Source organism: Centruroides vittatus, unplaced genomic scaffold, assembly GCF_030686945.1.
Source record: "Centruroides vittatus isolate TY-2023 unplaced genomic scaffold, ASM3068694v2 contig_694, whole genome shotgun sequence".
Lineage (NCBI taxonomy): Eukaryota > Metazoa > Arthropoda > Arachnida > Scorpiones > Buthidae > Centruroides > Centruroides vittatus.
In genome coordinates this window covers 195,709-214,963 of record NW_027122438.1, presented here as the reverse complement: position 1 = coordinate 214,963, position 19,255 = coordinate 195,709, and the positions used below count along the sequence as shown (strand labels likewise).

The window sequence follows — 19,255 nt, the reverse complement described above, 5'->3', positions numbered from 1 at the left end:
ACCAGTGTATATCCTCAAAAAATTACTAAAATAAAACTAAAACCTTTGCATAACCTGCACTTCCAAAGTGGCCATTGAAGATTCATGCATGGAAGCAAATAAATAATGTTCTACTCATAATTATTTAAGATTTTTCTCCAATAAACATTAAAACAAGACATAATTTTCCAATCATACGCCAAAAGTGAAAGAAAGTTGTAAAAGTTTTAGGTCCTAGTTTTATATATAAATAATAAACAACTCAAAGCCCAATGTATACACAAAAATAACCAATGATTTCCTTAAATATCGGGCTATAATCTGGTTAATTAAATGATTGATATAAAGTAATTTGTCACTAGAGGTAGATGTCAGGTGCCATCTCTTAACTAAATTAATAATTATAATTTAAATAAATTATTAAATAAATTTAGAAGCTTCTAGAATAAAAGAACTGACCTGGAGCGGGGCTTAAACTCTCAACCTCTGCTTACCGTGTGGTATGCTTGCCAGTTGCGCCACCTGGACCCCAAGTGAGTCTTCGCTTCCAGAGGTATATTAATTTAAGGTGATATTTAAGGCGATTATTGGTTATTTCTGTATATACATCGGACTTTGAGTTGTTTGTTATATATATATATATACCTCGCTGAGTAATGCGTGCTTGGCTGAGTGCCGTTGTGGAGATGCCCTTAGATCATGGATGTAGAGTCATCCCCAGCCAGTGCTGTATTTAACCAAGTAAGATTATATTTAAATTAATATACCTCTGGAAGCAAAGACTCACTCGGGGTCAGGGTGGCGCAACTGGCAAGTGCACTGCACAGCAAGCAGAGGCTGCGGGTTCAAGCCCCACCCTGGGTCAGTTCTTTTATTCCAGAAGCTTCTAAATTTTTTTAATAATTTATTTAAATTATGATTATTAATTTAGTTAAGAGGTGGCACCTAACATCTACCTCTAGTGACAAATTACTTTATATCAATCATTTAATTAGCCAGATTATAGCCCAATATTTAAGATGATCATTGGTTATTTCTTAGTTTTTAACCTTCATGGGGCTGATCCACTTTTCACTCAGGAGGAGTATGGAAAAGCTATAGCAGCAACAGAAGCAAAAGCAGCAATTGAAATAAAATGTTACTGCAATGCCAGTATATTGTGTAAGCTTAAAGTGCATATAAATGTGCATATTATCTCATCTCATGTACAGTACATGGATGACAAAACTCCATGCATCTACATAAGCAGAGCTAAATTATCTATTAGAAATTATATACACTTACTCTATTGAGATTCATCAAATGGATTTTGACCTAAAAATGCAGAATGCAGAATAGGAAAAAGATTCTTGAAGAAAGATGACTTTGTTCTCAGAAATGGCAATGTCATTGAATCCATGGAGGAGAGGGAATCCTAAACATTTTTAATTTCAAACAAGACAAACTAATAGAACACACATGAATAAAAAAAATTAACAAAAAAATACAGCAGACTAAATTCAATACTAACACAGATGAATACAAAATACACATTTAAAGCAATAAACATTTATATCATCCCAACCCTGACATATTCATTTGGAGTTACACAATGGGGACACACACAAGCTTAGAGCTAGAACAACTCCAAAAGAAAACATGAACAACATTAACAAAACACAACAAACACCACCCTAAGTTGTCCATAGAAATGAAATGATGACTTTTTCTTGTATAGAAGGAGGACAAGGCCTCAGAGATGTTTAAACTTGCACTGTAAAAAACACAGATATTGTCAGAGTTTTTCTACAGAAAAAACAAAACATCACAATTACATAAAGCTGTAACTCTTGCAGACAAAAACAGTACACCCATTAAACTTACAAAACACAAATCTGAATCTAACAAATTACACAAAATGCACAGATACCATCCGGCAATTTTGGACTCAGGAGCTCCACAGTAGACACAATGATCTCAGCCATGATTATGTTGTCAGAACTGCATGATGCTTCTTTGGAGAGACAGAAGGGTTCATGATTACTATACAAGACCAGCTTATAAATACAAGAAATTACAGAAAGCACATCTTAAAAGACAAACATTCACTCATAACACTTTTAGGAAATGCATAAGACTATATAACACATCTCATCAGGTTGCAAGCTTTTAACACAAATGGACTACTTACATTGACAATCAAATAGCAAATACAACACATCAAAAGCTTGCACACAAATTTTTACATGTTTACAAACCATATTCCAAATACACACCTCAGATAGTCACAGAATACACAATAAATATAACCACGCCATAATCATAGACAAAACAATCCACCACAACAGATATCACATAAATTGACAAACAAAATCACATACAACATAACTGTACTAAACACTCAACATAAAATATATACACTAAAAAGTTAGTTAATACTCAGAACTTGCCCACAAAATAAAGCATTTATGGAGAATGAATGAGGTATGTAGTATGACATCTGTGCAAGAAAGGACTACTTGCATAGGTGCATACATTACACAGAAGTCTTGAGCAATAGGGTTTCACAAAAGCACAAAAATCATTCGATAAAAGGCTCCATACTAAACACATGCCAAAATCAAGAAATTCTTAAACACAGATCCATATACAAACAGTACATAAACAAAGAAAAACCTTAAAAAATTTCAATGCTGATAATATCAATATCTAAAGAAATGAGTTTAAAACTTGATTTCTCAAGCTGTTGTTTAGTAAAGATTAATATATGATAAAATCAGCAGTTGATTTCTAAATAGTTCTCTGAGCATAGTTATCAATACATAGAGAGGAAAAAATTAATGAAAACTTATCACTTTTCAAAATATAAATTTAAGTAAGTATGTGTAAGAATATCAATTAAGGTTGGATTGATTCACAGAAATATGACTGATAGAGAATTAAAGGCAAGACATATATATGCTCTTGATGATTTTATAGGGGAGAAAAAAATCACAACAGCAGATGAATAAGTCTGCAACATACAATTGATTTATCATGTTTTTTAAAAAAACACTTGATGAATTTCTAAGTAAAATTTAAAATCATAGATAATACGCATCTTCACCTAAATCTGCACCTGTTTTCAAATATTGATAATCTGTGGGTTACCATTATCTATATATATAAAAACGAGTGTGTGTGTGTGTGTGTGTGTGTGTGTGTGTGTGTGTGTGTTTGTTTGTCCTTCATGCATTACCACACCATTTATCCGATTGCCATGAAACTTTGGGAAGTTGTTTAATACATTCCCACGAAGGTTTGTGGCATATGTGAAGATCACCATTTCCCCCCTTTCAAAAATATATTTATATATGGATTAAGGCTTTTATGTCCAACAGATGGCGCTAACTTCCGACGACCTAAGTTTGCTTTTCTGTAAAGCATTATGCTTTTCAGTGAGAATGGACCTAAGCAGATCATTTTCTACCTATCTATATAAATAAAATACAACGTTTGTTTGTTCCTACCGATTCCTTTGAAATTTTGACACAACGTTGCATTCGAATATGCACGTGTTTTTATATAATATACATGTCGAAATTCCCCTACGGGAGGAGATGAACGGGATTAAAGCTTACCGCGAAGAACTCCGCTTCTATTTATACTATTTTACATGCGGTTTTTTTTGCGTTTTAATAGGTGACGTCAACAGAATATACACTAAAAAGGGATTTTTCGATATTCGCCAGCGGGGAAAGGGACAGAATTAAGGCTTACCGTGAAGAACTCGGCTTCTATTTATACTATTTTACATGCGGTTTTTTGCGTTTTTAATTGCGTTTTAATAGGTGACGTCAACAGAATATACACTAAAAAGGGATTTTTCGATATTCGCCAGCGGGGAAAGGGACAGAATTAAGGCTTACCGTGAAGAACTCGGCTTCTATTTATACTATTTTACATGCGGTTTTTTGCGTTTTTAATTGCGTTTTAATAGGTGACGTCAACAGAATATACACTAAAAAGGGATTTTTCGATATTCGCCAGCGGGGAAAGGGACAGAATTAAGGCTTACCGTGAAGAACTCGGCTTCTATTTATACTATTTTACATGCGGTTTTTTGCGTTTTTAATTGCGTTTTAATAGGTGACGTCAACAGAATATACACTAAAAAGGGATTTTTCGATATTCGCCAGCGGGGAAAGGGACAGAATTAAGGCTTACCGTGAAGAACTCGGCTTCTATTTATACTATTTTACATGCGGTTTTTTGCGTTTTTAATTGCGTTTTAATAGGTGACGTCAACAGAATATACACTAAAAAGGGATTTTTCGATATTCCCCAGCGGGGAAAGGGACAGAATTACGGCTTACCGTGAAGAACTCGGCTTCTATTTATACTATTTTACATGCAGTTTTTTGCGTTTTTAATTGCGTTTTAATAGGTGACGTCAACAGAATATACACTAAAAAGAGATTTTTCGATATTCCCCAGCGGGGAGAGGGACAGGATTAAGGCTTACCGTGAAGAACTCTGCTTCTATTTATACTATTTTACATGCGGTTTTTTGCGTTTTTCATTGCGTTTCAATAGGTGACGTCAACAGAATATACACTAAAAAGGGATTTTTCGATATTTTCCAGCGGGGAGAAGGACAGGATTAAGGCTTACCGTGAAGAACTCGGCTTCTATTTATACTATTTTACATGCGGTTTTTTTGCGTTTTAATAGGTGACGTCAACAGAATATACACTAAAAAGGGATTTTTCGATATTCCCCAGCGGGGAAAGGGACAGAATTAAGGCTTACCGTGAAGAACTCTGCTTCTATTTATACTATTTTACATGCGGTTTTTTGCGTTTTTCATTGCGTTTTAATAGGTGACGTCAACAGAATATACACTAAAAAGAGATTTTTCGATATTCCCCAGCGGGGAGAGGGACAGGATTAAGGCTTACCGTGAAGAACTCTGCTTCTATTTATACTATTTTACATGCGGTTTTTTGCGTTTTTCATTGCGTTTCAATAGGTGACGTCAACAGAATATACACTAAAAAGGGATTTTTCGATATTCCCCAGCGGGGAAAGGGACAGAATTAAGGCTTACCGTGAAGAACTCGGCTTCTATTTATACTATTTTACATGCGGTTTTTTGCGTTTTTAATTGCGTTTTAATAGGTGACGTCAACAGAATATACACTAAAAAGGGATTTTTTGAAATTCCCCCCATGGGGGAAGTGTTACACATTTATAATAGATACATTTTGAGCCACAACAACGCATGGCCGGGTCAGCTAGTCTTATATAAATATTAATAATTAGAAACTAATCTATTTACATTGTTACCCTATATTGCCAATATTTTTAAAAGAGTTTTAGAGTACAGATCAAAAAGTGGTGGAACATCAACTAGAAGGGAACAACGTGGATTCTGAAGAACTGATCTACCACAGATCTGATATTTTCTGTGAGACTACTAATGGAAAAGCGTTGGAAACACAATAAAGACTCAGTGATGACTTTCATAGACATTGAAAAAGCACATGATAGTGTCTCAAGACAGATGATATAGAATGTCCTAGAGAGTAAGGGCATCTTGGTAAAAATTATAAATCAGATATAAGCAAATGTATTCCACAAGCCTAAGTTGTGTCAAAACAGTGACACCTGGTTTGTAGGAAAGGTAAAATAGGAAGCTAAGACAAAAAAAAAGAAATAATGTACAATCAGTTCTCATTAAAGAAAACCTGGCAAAAGGCATGAAACAACATTGCCAATGGATTTTAGAATCTTGAAATTTTAAATATGAAACAACACAAATGCTGGATTAAATAAAAAAAACTACTGAATGATGTTTATACTTAAAAAGTGTGATGTTTTGTGCAAGGATGTCTCCAATATTGCTGTTTTGCTCTAACATGGCTTGAGAAACCATGTTAGAGCAAAACAGGGTTATAGGAATGCTGTGTCATATGAGGGATATACACTAAACAATATATTTTCAATAATTGGCTAAAGCAATTGAAAATAAGTTAAATCAGTGATAATCAGCAGTTTGTCATTTCATTAATCAGCCAATTACTAATATTAAATTTTGGTCAATTAATTAAGAAGCCAAAGCCCTAAAACAAATGTAAATAGACTTCACCAAATGATTGTCTAAATGTTCAAGCTATAATTCCACTAATTTAAAGATTAATACAAAGTAATTAACAAATGTAAATAATATTTTTTTGAATAATTTATATAATTAAGCAATAATGCTTAATGTAGTTTAATAAAAAATTTAAACCATAATTAACAATGTTAATAATTTTTTATTTATAAAAGCATTAATAATTACTGGTTAATTTTTAATTTAAAAAAAGCCAAAAAATATATTTTTTTTTTACCATTTCCAATTTTCAAAAAAGAAATAATTCATTTTATAACAAATTACAAACTTTGCATTTAATAATTAAAAATATCAATATATAGTAATTATTAATGTATTAATATATAATTAAAATCAATAAAATATACATTTTTAAACTTAGATATATCAAATTTAAAAATTTTGGATAACTTTTCAACTTTTGCAATTCAATGTAAATTACTTTATTACGAGTTCAGTTCTATTATTTTTCAAAATAGATTTATATAATAAAGCTTACCAATGAAATCGATATTTAAATACTTCTTCAAACATTCTAAGGGTAAGAGCAATTGCTCTATAAAATGATCCCAAGAAGATTCCAACACCAGTGCAACATAGAATTGTTGCAATAAGAGTAGCATAAGGTATTCTTGTCATGCATTTCATGCATCCACCACTGCAGCAAGCTGTTAAAAATAAAATTATTATTAAAAATCATATTACATTTTAAAATTCTTAGCTTAAATAATAATAATAAATTTTATATTTGATATATGAAAGTAAAAATCATGTTTAATTAAGGATTAAAATTACCTGATGTACAGCATTTTTCTCTATCATCATACAGAAGATAATTTGGAATTGGATATGAATATAAAGCTAAATTTGATGACTTCATATCTAATAGTAAGTTACAGTTGAAATGCTTTCAGAAAAAATTTCCAGAACTTATATGTATTCTCTTTAATCCAATTAGCTTTATCACAATTATAATCAATAAAAATCGTAGTGATCAATTTTATTTAATGATTTATTAGAGACAGAATGACAAATTAAACAAACAAACCATATTATGTTTTAAAACATTAAATAAATTTTCTGATATTATTTGCCTAAAGCATTTACAAATTAATATTTGATAGAAATAAATTTTTATTTTATAAAATATATATTATATATGCTTGAGATTGTTTTGTGTATGTTCTAATTGTAGAATTAGATCTAAATGATGAAAAAGTATTAATTTTTAAAGATTTGTCTCGGATTGAGTTCATAATTATTCTAAATTTGTCTTTATAAGTAAACAACAAATATTTACTACGATTAATGACTACAAATGATCACTTAATCCTCTTGCAAACCTAGTAACCGGTGCTGTCAAAGTTCGTACGTGAACATTTTCAGCCCCTCACTAGGTCCTTCTTCAAGCTATACTCTCTTTTTTCGACCATTATATTGAAGAATATCCACTTTCCGGATAAAAATTCGAATTATCGAATTCCGAATCTATCGAAACCGCGTGCCATCAACATTCAAAATTTTTTACGTAACACGATCACACAAGAGGATTAAGTGGTTTCACCCGGTGTGTATAGGTGAATTGTCTTATAAATTATCATTAAAGATACCTTACGGCAATGTTCTTAAGCCTATTTTTCAAATGATAACATTGTTGCTGCTTCAAATTTTTCAAATGATCCGTCAGATTTATAAAATTTTGTACATTTTAATTAACAAAAAATAAAAACTTTAACTTGTGACTTAACATGAGGAGGAAATATAGAAAGCAACAGAAAACCACTATGCGTTATTACTAACGTAGCAATCTCCCTGGTAAAATGAGCACAAGTAGAAACAGAAAAAAAAACAGCATTAGGGTTGCAATAATTTTCAACTGCAACACTTTGCCCGGTAGGGAAAATAAGGGAGCTCCCCAGATTGTCAGCCTGCAAAACTCCCCACAGAGACTCAAGAATTGAAACTTGGAATGTCAGGACCTTAAGAAAGGTTGGAAAGCTGTAAAATCTGAAGAATGAGATGAAAATACATAAATTAGACGTAGTTGGACAAAGTGAAGTGAGATGGAAAGACACTGTAGAACAGGGGTATCAAACTGGTGACCCCTGATGTGATTTTTTGTGGCCCACGGCCACGATACTTTGGAATTAAAAAAATGGCTTACAGATCAAGACTAACAAACATCTATCTGCCATAATAACGATTGTTTGTTCACAGTCTTTGAATCCAGATATTGGAAAACGAGGAGGAAGATAGTGCTGGCAAGTTTCCAGTGTAAAACAACTGATTTTAGTTTTATAAATATGTACATTAAATAAAATAAACGTTTAAATAAAAGTAATACTATAGCAATTATATATTGTTGAGTTGCATTCACTGAACCACATAATGTGTTTTAATTGCCTTATCTATATTCCTGCATTCTCACTTCAAATTGTAACTTTAAGAAGATTTGTAAATATGATGTGGTCCGCATGAATCTTACCAGTCACATTAATGGCCCATTGTTTAAATGAGTTTGACACACCTGCTGTAGAATTAGTGAGTGACAATATCAAGCTTTACTTTTCAGGTGGAAGGAAAGCAATGAATAGAGTGTGGATAGCATTGAAAAGAGAATTTGCATCCTGGGTAATTAAACTTAATTACATAAATGTCAGAATCCAAGCAGAACCAAAAGATCTGGTACTCATTCCCATATATATGCTTACCAACTCTCATTTAGATGAAAAGATAGAGGAAACATATTAACAGGTGAAACAAATTATGAAAAGGAAGAAAGAAATGCCTGCCTGTTGTTATTAAGAGATTGGAATGCTATGGTGGAAAATACAAGAGAAGAAAATATTGTAGGAAGACATGGATTGAGAAGTAGGAACAGAACAGGAGAAAGGTTGAATGAATTTTGAAAAAATATAGTATGGCAATTACAAATACGTGGTTTCGAAAACATAAGAGATTATAATATACATAGAAAGTTCCTGGAGACAACACTAGATATCAAATAGACCATTACTAATTAAAGAGAGATACCACAGTTCTATTAAATATGTAAGCACCTATCCAGGTGAAGGCAGACTCAGATCACCTCTTACTCACAGAAGTCAAAATGAGGTTTACAAAGATTACAAAGAGAAAAAAGACAAATGGGATTTAGAAAATTTAAAAAGGAATAGTGAAATTTTTAGATTAGTATCTGAACCAAAAACATCAAAGAAATAGATGAAGAGGATGCTGAAGGACCAAATGAATTGTGGATATCAATGAAGGAAAAGATATGCCACTGCAGGTGAATGGGTAGGAAAGAAAATGGTGAATAAAAGAAAGAAGGTAGAAGAATGTGACAAGAAAGACAAAAACAGAGCGAACTGAACAATAAGGTAAGTAAAATGATTGAGAAAGACAAAGAGTGGCTTGAAAGAGAATGAAGAAATTAAAAGTTTAGATATATAATCTCTCTATGCACCGGAATCTCTCTATTTTATGATTAAAAGTTTGGAGACATCAAAAAGATTTGAACTCACGTATGATAAAGTTAAAAAAGCATTCTAGTTCAGAAGAGCTAAAACAGTAACTATTAGTGACAGAAATGGAGAGAGTATAAATAATAAAGAGAAGATCCTGCACAGATGGCACAAATACATAAGCGATCTATACAGAACAGAAGATAATGTAGAACTGAAGGTAAAAGAAGAAAGTGTTGTGGATAAGGATGAAGAAAGAGCTCTAGTCGAAGGAGAACCATAGGAGAACAATACATTAAAAAAAGAAAGGAAATGTTGGTGTTTTATAGATCTAGAGAAGGCATTTGACAAAATTGACTGGGAAAGATTGATCAATATTTTGAGAAAGAAAGGAGGAGATTAATACTCAACTTGTACAAATATCAGAGAGCAGTAGTTAAAGTAGACGGTCAATACAATGAGAAAAATCAAGAGTGAAAAGGGTGTTAAGCGAGATGCTCACACAACGAGAAACAATGCCAAACTGAGCAAAAAAAAGCATGAGTTGCCCTTTGTTTTTGCAAATTTGCAGCAAGATCACATGGTGCCGGCACGCCAACAAATCTGAGGCAACCGACGAAAATCAATGAAAACTGAAACCGACGATAACCAAAGTCAATAAAAACAAAGGTATTACTGTAGTTTTAAGAAATAATTTAATTTCCTGTCACTTTTGAGGATGATTTTTTGTAGAAAATCCTTTAGAACAGGAAAAAAAATTAAAATAAAATGGCCATTTTCATAAAGTTACTCAAAATATTCAAAAGTATACAGCTTTTGGTAAATGTATTTCACACATGCACATACCTAAATCTAGCTAACAAATTCCAAGTAAATTGCCCCAAGGAAAGTTAGTCATCTATATTATAATACATCTCTTTTGATCATTTTTTAAAATGTCATTAACGTTTAATTTTATAAAAATGTATGTTTTATTATTAAACATAAAAAACATTAATGCAAAAATTGGGGATTATATAGATTACTCCCTATGGAATTTTGGGACTTTGAATATACATCTGAACTCAGGGACTGAGACAAGTTCAACGGTACCCTACTTTTGGACCGGACACGAAAAATAAGTGTGTTCATATTTACAATTTCTTGCCTTTCACAATGCATTCTATGCCATTTTGGAATTAGTTTTCCATTAGATGGCGCTATTTGTAGTTCAGTATATGTTTCCTTTTTTTCTTTTGTTCAAGAACTACCGTGAATCAATAACTAGTGACGTTAAACACTGGGTGGCCTGCCGGCGGCTCCCCTCTAGGAGGAGTCTGTCGGGAGCACAGTCAAATGCCATCTAGTGGAAAACTCTAAAATGGCATAGAATGCAATGTGAAAGGCAAGAAATCATTAATATCATAACTTTCTTATTTTTTGTCTCTGGTCCAAAAGTAGGGTATCGTTGAACTTGTCTCGGTCCCGAGTTCAAATATATACTCAAAGTCCCAAAATTCCATAGGGAGTAATCTATAGTACAGCCCAAAAATTTTTTAAATCTCCTTAATGTTTATAGCAAAAGAAAAGTATGTACATGTAAGATCCTATGTTATCAACATAGGATGTAAGAGAACTGATAAAAGAATCAACATAAACATATTAACCCTTACTCTTGCAGAGTAAAAAACTAATTTTTAATAGTTTTAGAATACTATTCCAAAGCCGTTATCAATTTTAAATTTTTTTACAAATTTTGCAAATCATTCAACATTACAGGAAGTTTTAGAAAATCACATGAAGATTACCTCAGGCTAGAATTGTCGTATGTCCTGATTTTTAGATTTGTCAAATTTGGAACACTTCATCCAGATCAGAAAATTTTTCAAAATATCTCAATTTGTTCATTTTTACCTGAAAATATTCTAATTTGTTTTAAATAAAGCCAAGTAAGAATTGCAGGTGCTAGGTGTATTCACATTTTGGGAACGTATGCATATATCACCCTTCCTTACACACGCATATCTTTAGTAGTCTGTGGCACATGCATCATGTTCCGTTGGTCCCGTGTAGTTTTATGCAATCATCAATAACGGATCAATGGTTATATCTGGCCATAGTCTATCCTTTTTTTCAATTATTATTTTCAACTTTCATTTGAATTCTATGAAGACCTTTATTTTTAATCAATACATCACATCCAGGTCCACAAGAGAGACAACTGTATGCAAGTCACAAGTATGATTAGATCAATAAATAATAAAAAAACGTTCAATAAAATTAATTCAATTAGAATTATTCACTTGTTTTCGAGAGTAGCTATCGCCTACCTAATACCAGGTATTTACCCAAAGCTATACCACTAACAATATCCCTATTTGTTTTGAACTTACAGTAACCCTATTCCTTTATTTGGTTAACATTACCTTAGGTGCCAAGGTGGCGGCTCATCTGTGATTCCAGCAAGAAAACAGTGGGATGCACGTTCTAACCTAACCTAACGTATTCTAATAATTTGGTTGCTAATAATTATGGTAATTTATTAGAATAGGTTAGGTTAGGTTAGGTTAGTACAAGCATCCCACTGTTTCCTTGCTGGAATCAGAGACGAGCCACCATCTTGGCACCTAGGGTAACATTAACTCTTTATTTTTTCACTTGTATAGGGATGACAAAATATTTGAGGTTTATTCTTTAATATCTCAACATTCTATTTCTAAAGGTTGTTGTATTCAATAAATAAATCATGATTTGTCATTTAATAATCTCCATCAGTGATAGAATATATTTAAAACTGTTAGATGTGGCGTACTTTAACAACTATTAGACAGAGAGTAAAATACTTCGAATTCAATACCCAGATATTAAAACAAGAAAAACGAGAAATAACTCACCGTCTCCACAGCAACAAACACGTGCACGACATCCTTTGTCTGATATACTAGAATACGAATAGCTTTTGTTGAACATTCGTGTCATCTTAACGAATTTTCTTAATTGATTACGGTGTAACGACGGTACGAGTCAAATTATCTACTTTTAAATTAAGTTTAAAAACCATCCAACGGAAATGTTACCTAACATCGACGCCTCAAACAACAAACCCTATAACGCCATCTATTGGAATAAATAATTCTTACGTAGAGTAAACAAATAATTTAAAAACTTGTTTTACTTTAACGCTAAAAATAATAAATTTAATATGATTTTTATTCAAATATTAGTTTCGGTTTACAAAATTTCAAATTTAGAAGCGTATTTTATATATTTTCTATATACAGAGAATAATGTCTCGTCTTTTTTTTAATTAAGCAAAGATTTATAATATATTTAAATTATTGTTCGATAGTTTCTGAATGTCGAGTCTATGTTATAAGCCTAAATATTTTACAAAATTATGACTACGAATGCTGTAAAGCAAATATGTTTTAATCGCGTGTTTAAATGTACTGTACAGATATTACAATATAAATAAATAAAGAAAACGGAGATCAATTAAAATTTTTTCGTAATTAGTTCCGAAAATTTATTTTATTGAGAAATTATTTTAATGAGAATTACTCATTAAAATAATTTGTACAGTACGTATACTGCATTTAAAAATTTTAAACCGAACTGAAAATAGCTAAACTTTGCTAAATAAAATAGCTTTTAAGAGAAAAAAAGTGGTGGTCATTCATTTGTTAAGCCCTTTTTTTTCCACGATAATTTGTCCGTCGTGAACCGAATTTGAAGTCATTAGAAGGTTCGATGACCGATCCAACAAGCATTTATGGAAACGATACGGTCGAAATAAAGCGTGCTGGACTGTAAAGGTAGTATCTATGCAAAGACCAGCTTAATATGTATCATATATTTTTTGAATTGCCAATAATCGCTACGTAACAACCCACAAAATAAATATAATGCTAATGGCACATATTCCTCGCATTTTCACAAAAAGACAATATACATTTGCAAGGCTTTCGAAATATCGCATTTCCTGTTAAAAGGATTTGATATACTGTATTACCAAATTAAATAAAGAACCCGAACTGAATATTTTCGAGATGACTAATTCTATTGATTTTGCAGCAGTGAAGCCATGTACTAAACATTCTTAGGAATTATTTTTAACATTAAATTTAACGGATTTTAAAAATGTATGTTAATTCGGTCGTAATTAATAAGTTACATTTGTTTTATAGTTTTCTGTTTTTTTAAACCTATTTAAAAAAGCAATAAGCGTAAATATGTACATATGTTTATAAGTAATTAATTAATAAGTGAGTATAAAAAAATATTTTTTAATTATAAGATGTATAAGAAAAATTTCTTTTCGATTTTTGATCTTCATCGATCAAGTCGGTGAAAGTGAAACATTTAGGTCAAGCATATCATATTTGACCCAAAATGAAGCGCTTGGATAAATACGGAGGTTACTATATCTCATATGTTATGATCAACCACCTGTAAAATTGTCAACAAATAAAAGAATACGGTTATAATGATATAAAAAATTTCATTTTTAATTCAATCATTGAAAAATCATTGACGATGCTAACTATAACTAGCGATTTAATTGAATGAAATTAGAGTTTTTTATTCATATAAATTAATTCTCCATATTAAAATCTTACAGTATCTTTTTTCTTTCTCTTTTTTACAAATATCAAACAAACTGGGAAGTCAAAACGGATGTTAAGTTTAGCAAAGTGTGAATATTCACGCTAATTAAATCAGAGCGTATTACTAGTTTCCAATGAAATTATGCAGTTTGCCCTTGACATTGGTAGTATTTGAAATATATATATATATATTTAATTTATAAATTTTAAGAATAAAGTGATAAAAATATAAATTTTATGATTATTATAAAATTGTAAAATATCAGTTTTTTTCATGATTTAATATTTTTTGATATTTCATCAAAATTTTACTTAATATAAATATAATGTTTTCATTTGATTCTAGTAAATTTTGAAGATTAATTCAAAATATAAATAAAATAAATTTCATTGGAAAGTTTGCAGATTCCCTTGCAGATATTTAGTTAAATTTAAATTTTTAAATAAGATATATTACAGAAAGAAAAGACATTATTATTAAAATATTACGAAATATAAAGTATTTTAATAATTAGAAAATTAACTATGTTATTTTTTGGTGAGTTACACGATTTTTTAAAGCAATGAATATTTAAAAACAAGTTGAAATTTGAATAGTTATTCCATAATCTAAATTTGTAACTAAATAATCATGTCTCAAATATCTTAAAAAGCTATTTTGGAATTATGAAAATTGACCAACTTATTAAACATTATTTTTACTAGTTTATATTGTATTTAAAAATATTTAAAATTTAGTTTTGAATAATTTTCAAAGACTGTATTAAAATTATATTTTAAATATTTTTTATAGACTTTCAACTAATATTAAATAAAATATTTCATTTAGAATGTCTTGAATTTGTTACTAATATATATTTATTCTACCAATTCTAACAAAATATGTAAATATTTAGTATTCAATTTATTTTATTTTTAATCCTTTTTTTTTTAAATTTAAAAGTTAGACATTTATTTGAAAATATTGTTACAAAAATTATTCAGCAATTTAACATTTTTTTCTCTGATCATTCAACAAATATCTTAACATAATTAATTATATGAATAAAATATATGTATAAATTTAATTTAATGTCTTAATTATTCAATAATTCACATTTTAAAATTATTTTAGCTAAAATATTTAATGTATTAAATACAAATTTATTTAAAATGACTTTGAACTTTGTTATTTTTCCAAATTTACAGATCATCATTAAAACAACAAAAATAGTGCTATATAATTCTGATCTGTTTAAATTAATTTTAAAACATTAAATTTTAATAATTGTAAAAAAAATACTCATCTTCATGAAAAAAACAACTGAAAAATTCTTATTACCAGTATTAGTTTATATAAATTAAATTATAAAATTTAATTCGTGTACACATTACTGTATATGTTTATAACATTACTGATTTATGTGGAAAAATAGAAGAAAAAAATGAATAGCTTTATAATTATAAATTCTTGTCAACAACCTGTAACGATCTGTGCATCTGCAACTATGTTCATTCAGCTGAACAAATTACAAGTGACACTTTCAGCAACAACTATTGTTAAATATAATTAAAGTAATTTTTTTTCATAAATGAATCATATATTTGATCAATAAGTGATAATATATATTCTATTATACTTTATTTTTTTAAAATATAGTCCTTATTAAATGATAATATGTAATTAAATAAACAATTAAAACTGTATAATTATGCTACTAATATTTTAAAAAACGCACAAATAGCATATATATTTTATATCATTTAATACTTTTTAAGTAATAAAAAGTAAAAATAAATCTTACCCATATTTTAGTCAGAAATGTTTTTTTTCTCATATGTTTATTTGAGTGTTCTACGTTACTCTCATTTTTACATCAAATATCAATAAATTAAATAAATTAAAATATATATACATTACATTGCAAACGATTAAATTTTCATGATTTTAAAAGAATTTCTTTTGCCCAAGAAAATTAAGTGGTTGTTGAATCAATCAACAAGTTGTTTTTCATTGCTAAAATCACATATGTATCCCAGCTGTAAACATTCTCTCTACGGTCAAACAACCTCTAGCGGTAGATAAATGAAAATATTCTAAATAATCCTAACATGGCAAATTAAAATTACCGTTCAATATTAGCTGACAGCATTTCAATATTAAAAACATTTAAAACAGTTATCGATTAACGCGAAGTATGTTAATGCTATATGACTATAATTTCACTTATTTTTATTTTTATACTAAGATAGCTTTTTAATCCTATCCATCATGGTTGACTAGGCCAACAATGGAGGTTGCTAAATGGTGAGAGACAAGTTATCGAAATCCGTTCTTCATCACTTATGAAAAATTCCTAAGGTGCCTATCACGGCTTCAAACTCGAGGACGCCTCATTCTGTAGGCCTTTTCCGTTCTGGCCATTCTTCCATCGAACTTTATCTATTATAGATGGATTAGAATCGCAAGATTCAGCCATTGCTGGTGAAAGATGAGAAATGAATTTCTAAACAACACTGCCTATTATAAATTCTGGATCGGTTCGAATTTGGATTTTCACGATGAATAGTGTGACGGAGTGCTGTTCGAGCTGGACAAAACCGAAATAATTGAATTTTTATAGCAACTTCTGATGTGTTAAGTAGAAATTTATACTTGTTTTAGAAACATCGTAAACATACGCAGTCTGTGTTTATGCAGTTTATGAGGTTTGTGTTCGTTCGCTTTTAATACAAGAAATAACAGGTTTTTAGTTGTGTCATCGGAAAAGATGTATGTACAGTACAGCAGTGGCGTGCCGTGACATTTGATGATAGTGTTTCTGTAAGAAGCCGACTTCCAGGGGCAATCAGTTAATTGCGCGTCAGTAATGGTCTAGGCAGGGATGGCAAACCTATGACACGCGTGCCCAAAGTGGCACGTAAGAGAAATCATCTGGCACGTAATGTATCATATGATTTCTGTCCTTTTCAATCATCCTTTCTGTTTATCACCTGATCATCTTTTTTTTCAATCAGATTTTTTCGAATTAAAGCGTATTCGTTTAATTTCTTTAAATATCGAATTTAAATATTCGAAGTCTAAGACATTGGCATGCATTAACATCTTTAAAGCTAAGTATGCTTACAATATGGCACGCGGACTCAAAAAGGTTCGCCATCCCTGGTCTAGGGTCCATTCGTACATGGGTGGTGGCTGTAGAGACAAAGACGACAAGTATCTGACAAAAACCGTTTATTTTAACATAAAATAAACATATACTATGTACAAAATAGTTTGCTTTAGGACAATCAGCCGTTCGGACGTCCTGAGCGTCGATGTGGTTCTTCGATGGTCTATCGAAGGTGGCCCCGGGACAGTGGTTTTGACAAGTCTATAAGGCACGGGGAGACTTCGTCCGTTGGAGACAGGGACACGGTCTAAGTCCGAAGTGGCACGGGTTACAAGTTGGCACAATAGACGAGAAATTGTTTTTTTTTCTTTTCTTCTTTTTTTTCGCTTTGACACACGGCGTTTTGGTTATTCGAAACGTTAACCGAGTGCGAGGTGTCCTCGATTGTCGGAGATTATATCAATCTCCGTTTTTTCTTTCATCCATTTTGATTGGTCGTTCTCCCTCAATCACGCTTTCCGAGTGGTTGGTCCCTCGTTACTAAACGTAACGAGATTCTTACCTGGAGAGCGAGAAAAATCAAAATCGATGACGAATTCGATCTTCCACCGATCATAGGACTACTTCCTTTTGCGATTTATGGTTTCTGCCTGGCAGTTTGATATAAACAATGGGTGTCCGACTGCAAACGACTTTTACCTATGTTTTTTTAAACTAATAAATTTTTCTTTAAATTAACCGTTTTTTCGAGTCTTTCGTGACGGGTCAGACCTGTCCCGTACATGACATTTCCATAAAAGTTTTAAGCAAATACCGGAAATGACAAAAATAAACAATTTATGTATTTTAGTTCTAAAATACAAATAATATATACATAATACAAATTGATATGATACGAACAATGATAGAAAAACTTGTTTTTTTTAAATTTTTTATAAACTAATTCTATTCGGCGATTTTTTCCGCAAAGTCGTTAATTACTTTATCATAAAAGTCGCTGGTCGTCGACTCCATCAACGTATTTGAAAACTCTCTTTCTATCGAAAGCAACGCTAGCGACGACATTTTTCCTCCGACCGAGTGTTCCTGGCCAATGTATGAATTTGCTTCGTGGTCGAAAAACTGCGCTCAACAGACGCACTGGTAGATGGTACCGTAAATATTAATGATATTAAATCATATAATTCTTTTAGTACGTCTTTGTTCGGATCGACATTAATTATAATATGTTTTATGTTTAAGAGTTACTTGTCAATGTAGTCCGGACACGAATATAAATATTGCGATTCACCACGTAATTTAGATAAATCAAAAAATTTCCCATAAAATTTACTTAATTGAAAGAATTAAAACACGCTTGGAAAAATTGTTTTTCATAATATTAAAATTATTAACATCTAAAAGTGATAAAAATTCTAAAGATTTTATGTCTGAAAATCTGTCAATATAATTATAATTTTCTTTTAATTATACTGTAACTAAATATAACTTTGCAAAAAAACGTACATAAAAATAACATTAAATACTCTTTACTTTTTAAATCTTAAACAATTCACTTAGATAGCTCTCTACCAGTGACTAAGGGATAAAATCGTTGGAAGCGTTATACGTGTGTAGTTTCCACCAGCTAAACCGGCTGAGGTTGGTGCTCTGTAAAGCGCATGCGCCAATGCCCTCTGGCTGCTTTACACCCATTCATTTATTCTCGCCGTGAAAGCTGTCTCGGAAGCGCTTCCATTCCGCCACTGACATTCGAATATACAATAGCAATCTTATCGTTTTTTTCACAAGTAGTATAGAATTTTTTAATAAGATACATAATGCAGTTATAATAAAATATTAATTTTAATTAATTCAAAGTACGTTAAAATATAAAAATTTATAGTTTAGAAAATACAAGGGAAGATCATTGGAAGGTGGATGTGGCACTTCCACCGCTTCCAATGACGGCACGCCACTCCAGTACATTTTTATTAGCTAGTTTAGACATCCAGAAATTTCTGTATGTCTAAACGTTAA

At 30.9% G+C, this 19,255-nt stretch overlaps 1 protein-coding gene across 2 annotated transcripts in view; it reads right to left on the bottom strand.

Moving 5' to 3' along the window:
• Nucleotides 1-16,174, bottom strand: part of M6 (neuronal membrane glycoprotein M6) — a 30,281-nt gene extending 14,107 nt beyond the window's left edge. Inside the window, exons 1-2 of one of the 2 annotated variants that reach the window (XM_067276447.1) lie at nucleotides 15,929-16,174; nucleotides 6,594-6,762 (exon numbers count right to left, since the gene is read on the bottom strand). In XM_067276447.1, coding sequence (XP_067132548.1) covers nucleotides 6,594-6,762; nucleotides 15,929-15,932 — 173 coding nt within the window. In that variant the 5' untranslated portion in view covers nucleotides 15,933-16,174. Of the gene's footprint in view, nucleotides 1-6,593; nucleotides 6,763-12,431; nucleotides 12,659-15,928 lie in introns of those variants that run through there. The other variant, XM_067276446.1, reaches the window with a different exon arrangement.
• Nucleotides 16,175-19,255: the final 3,081 nt, after the last annotated feature.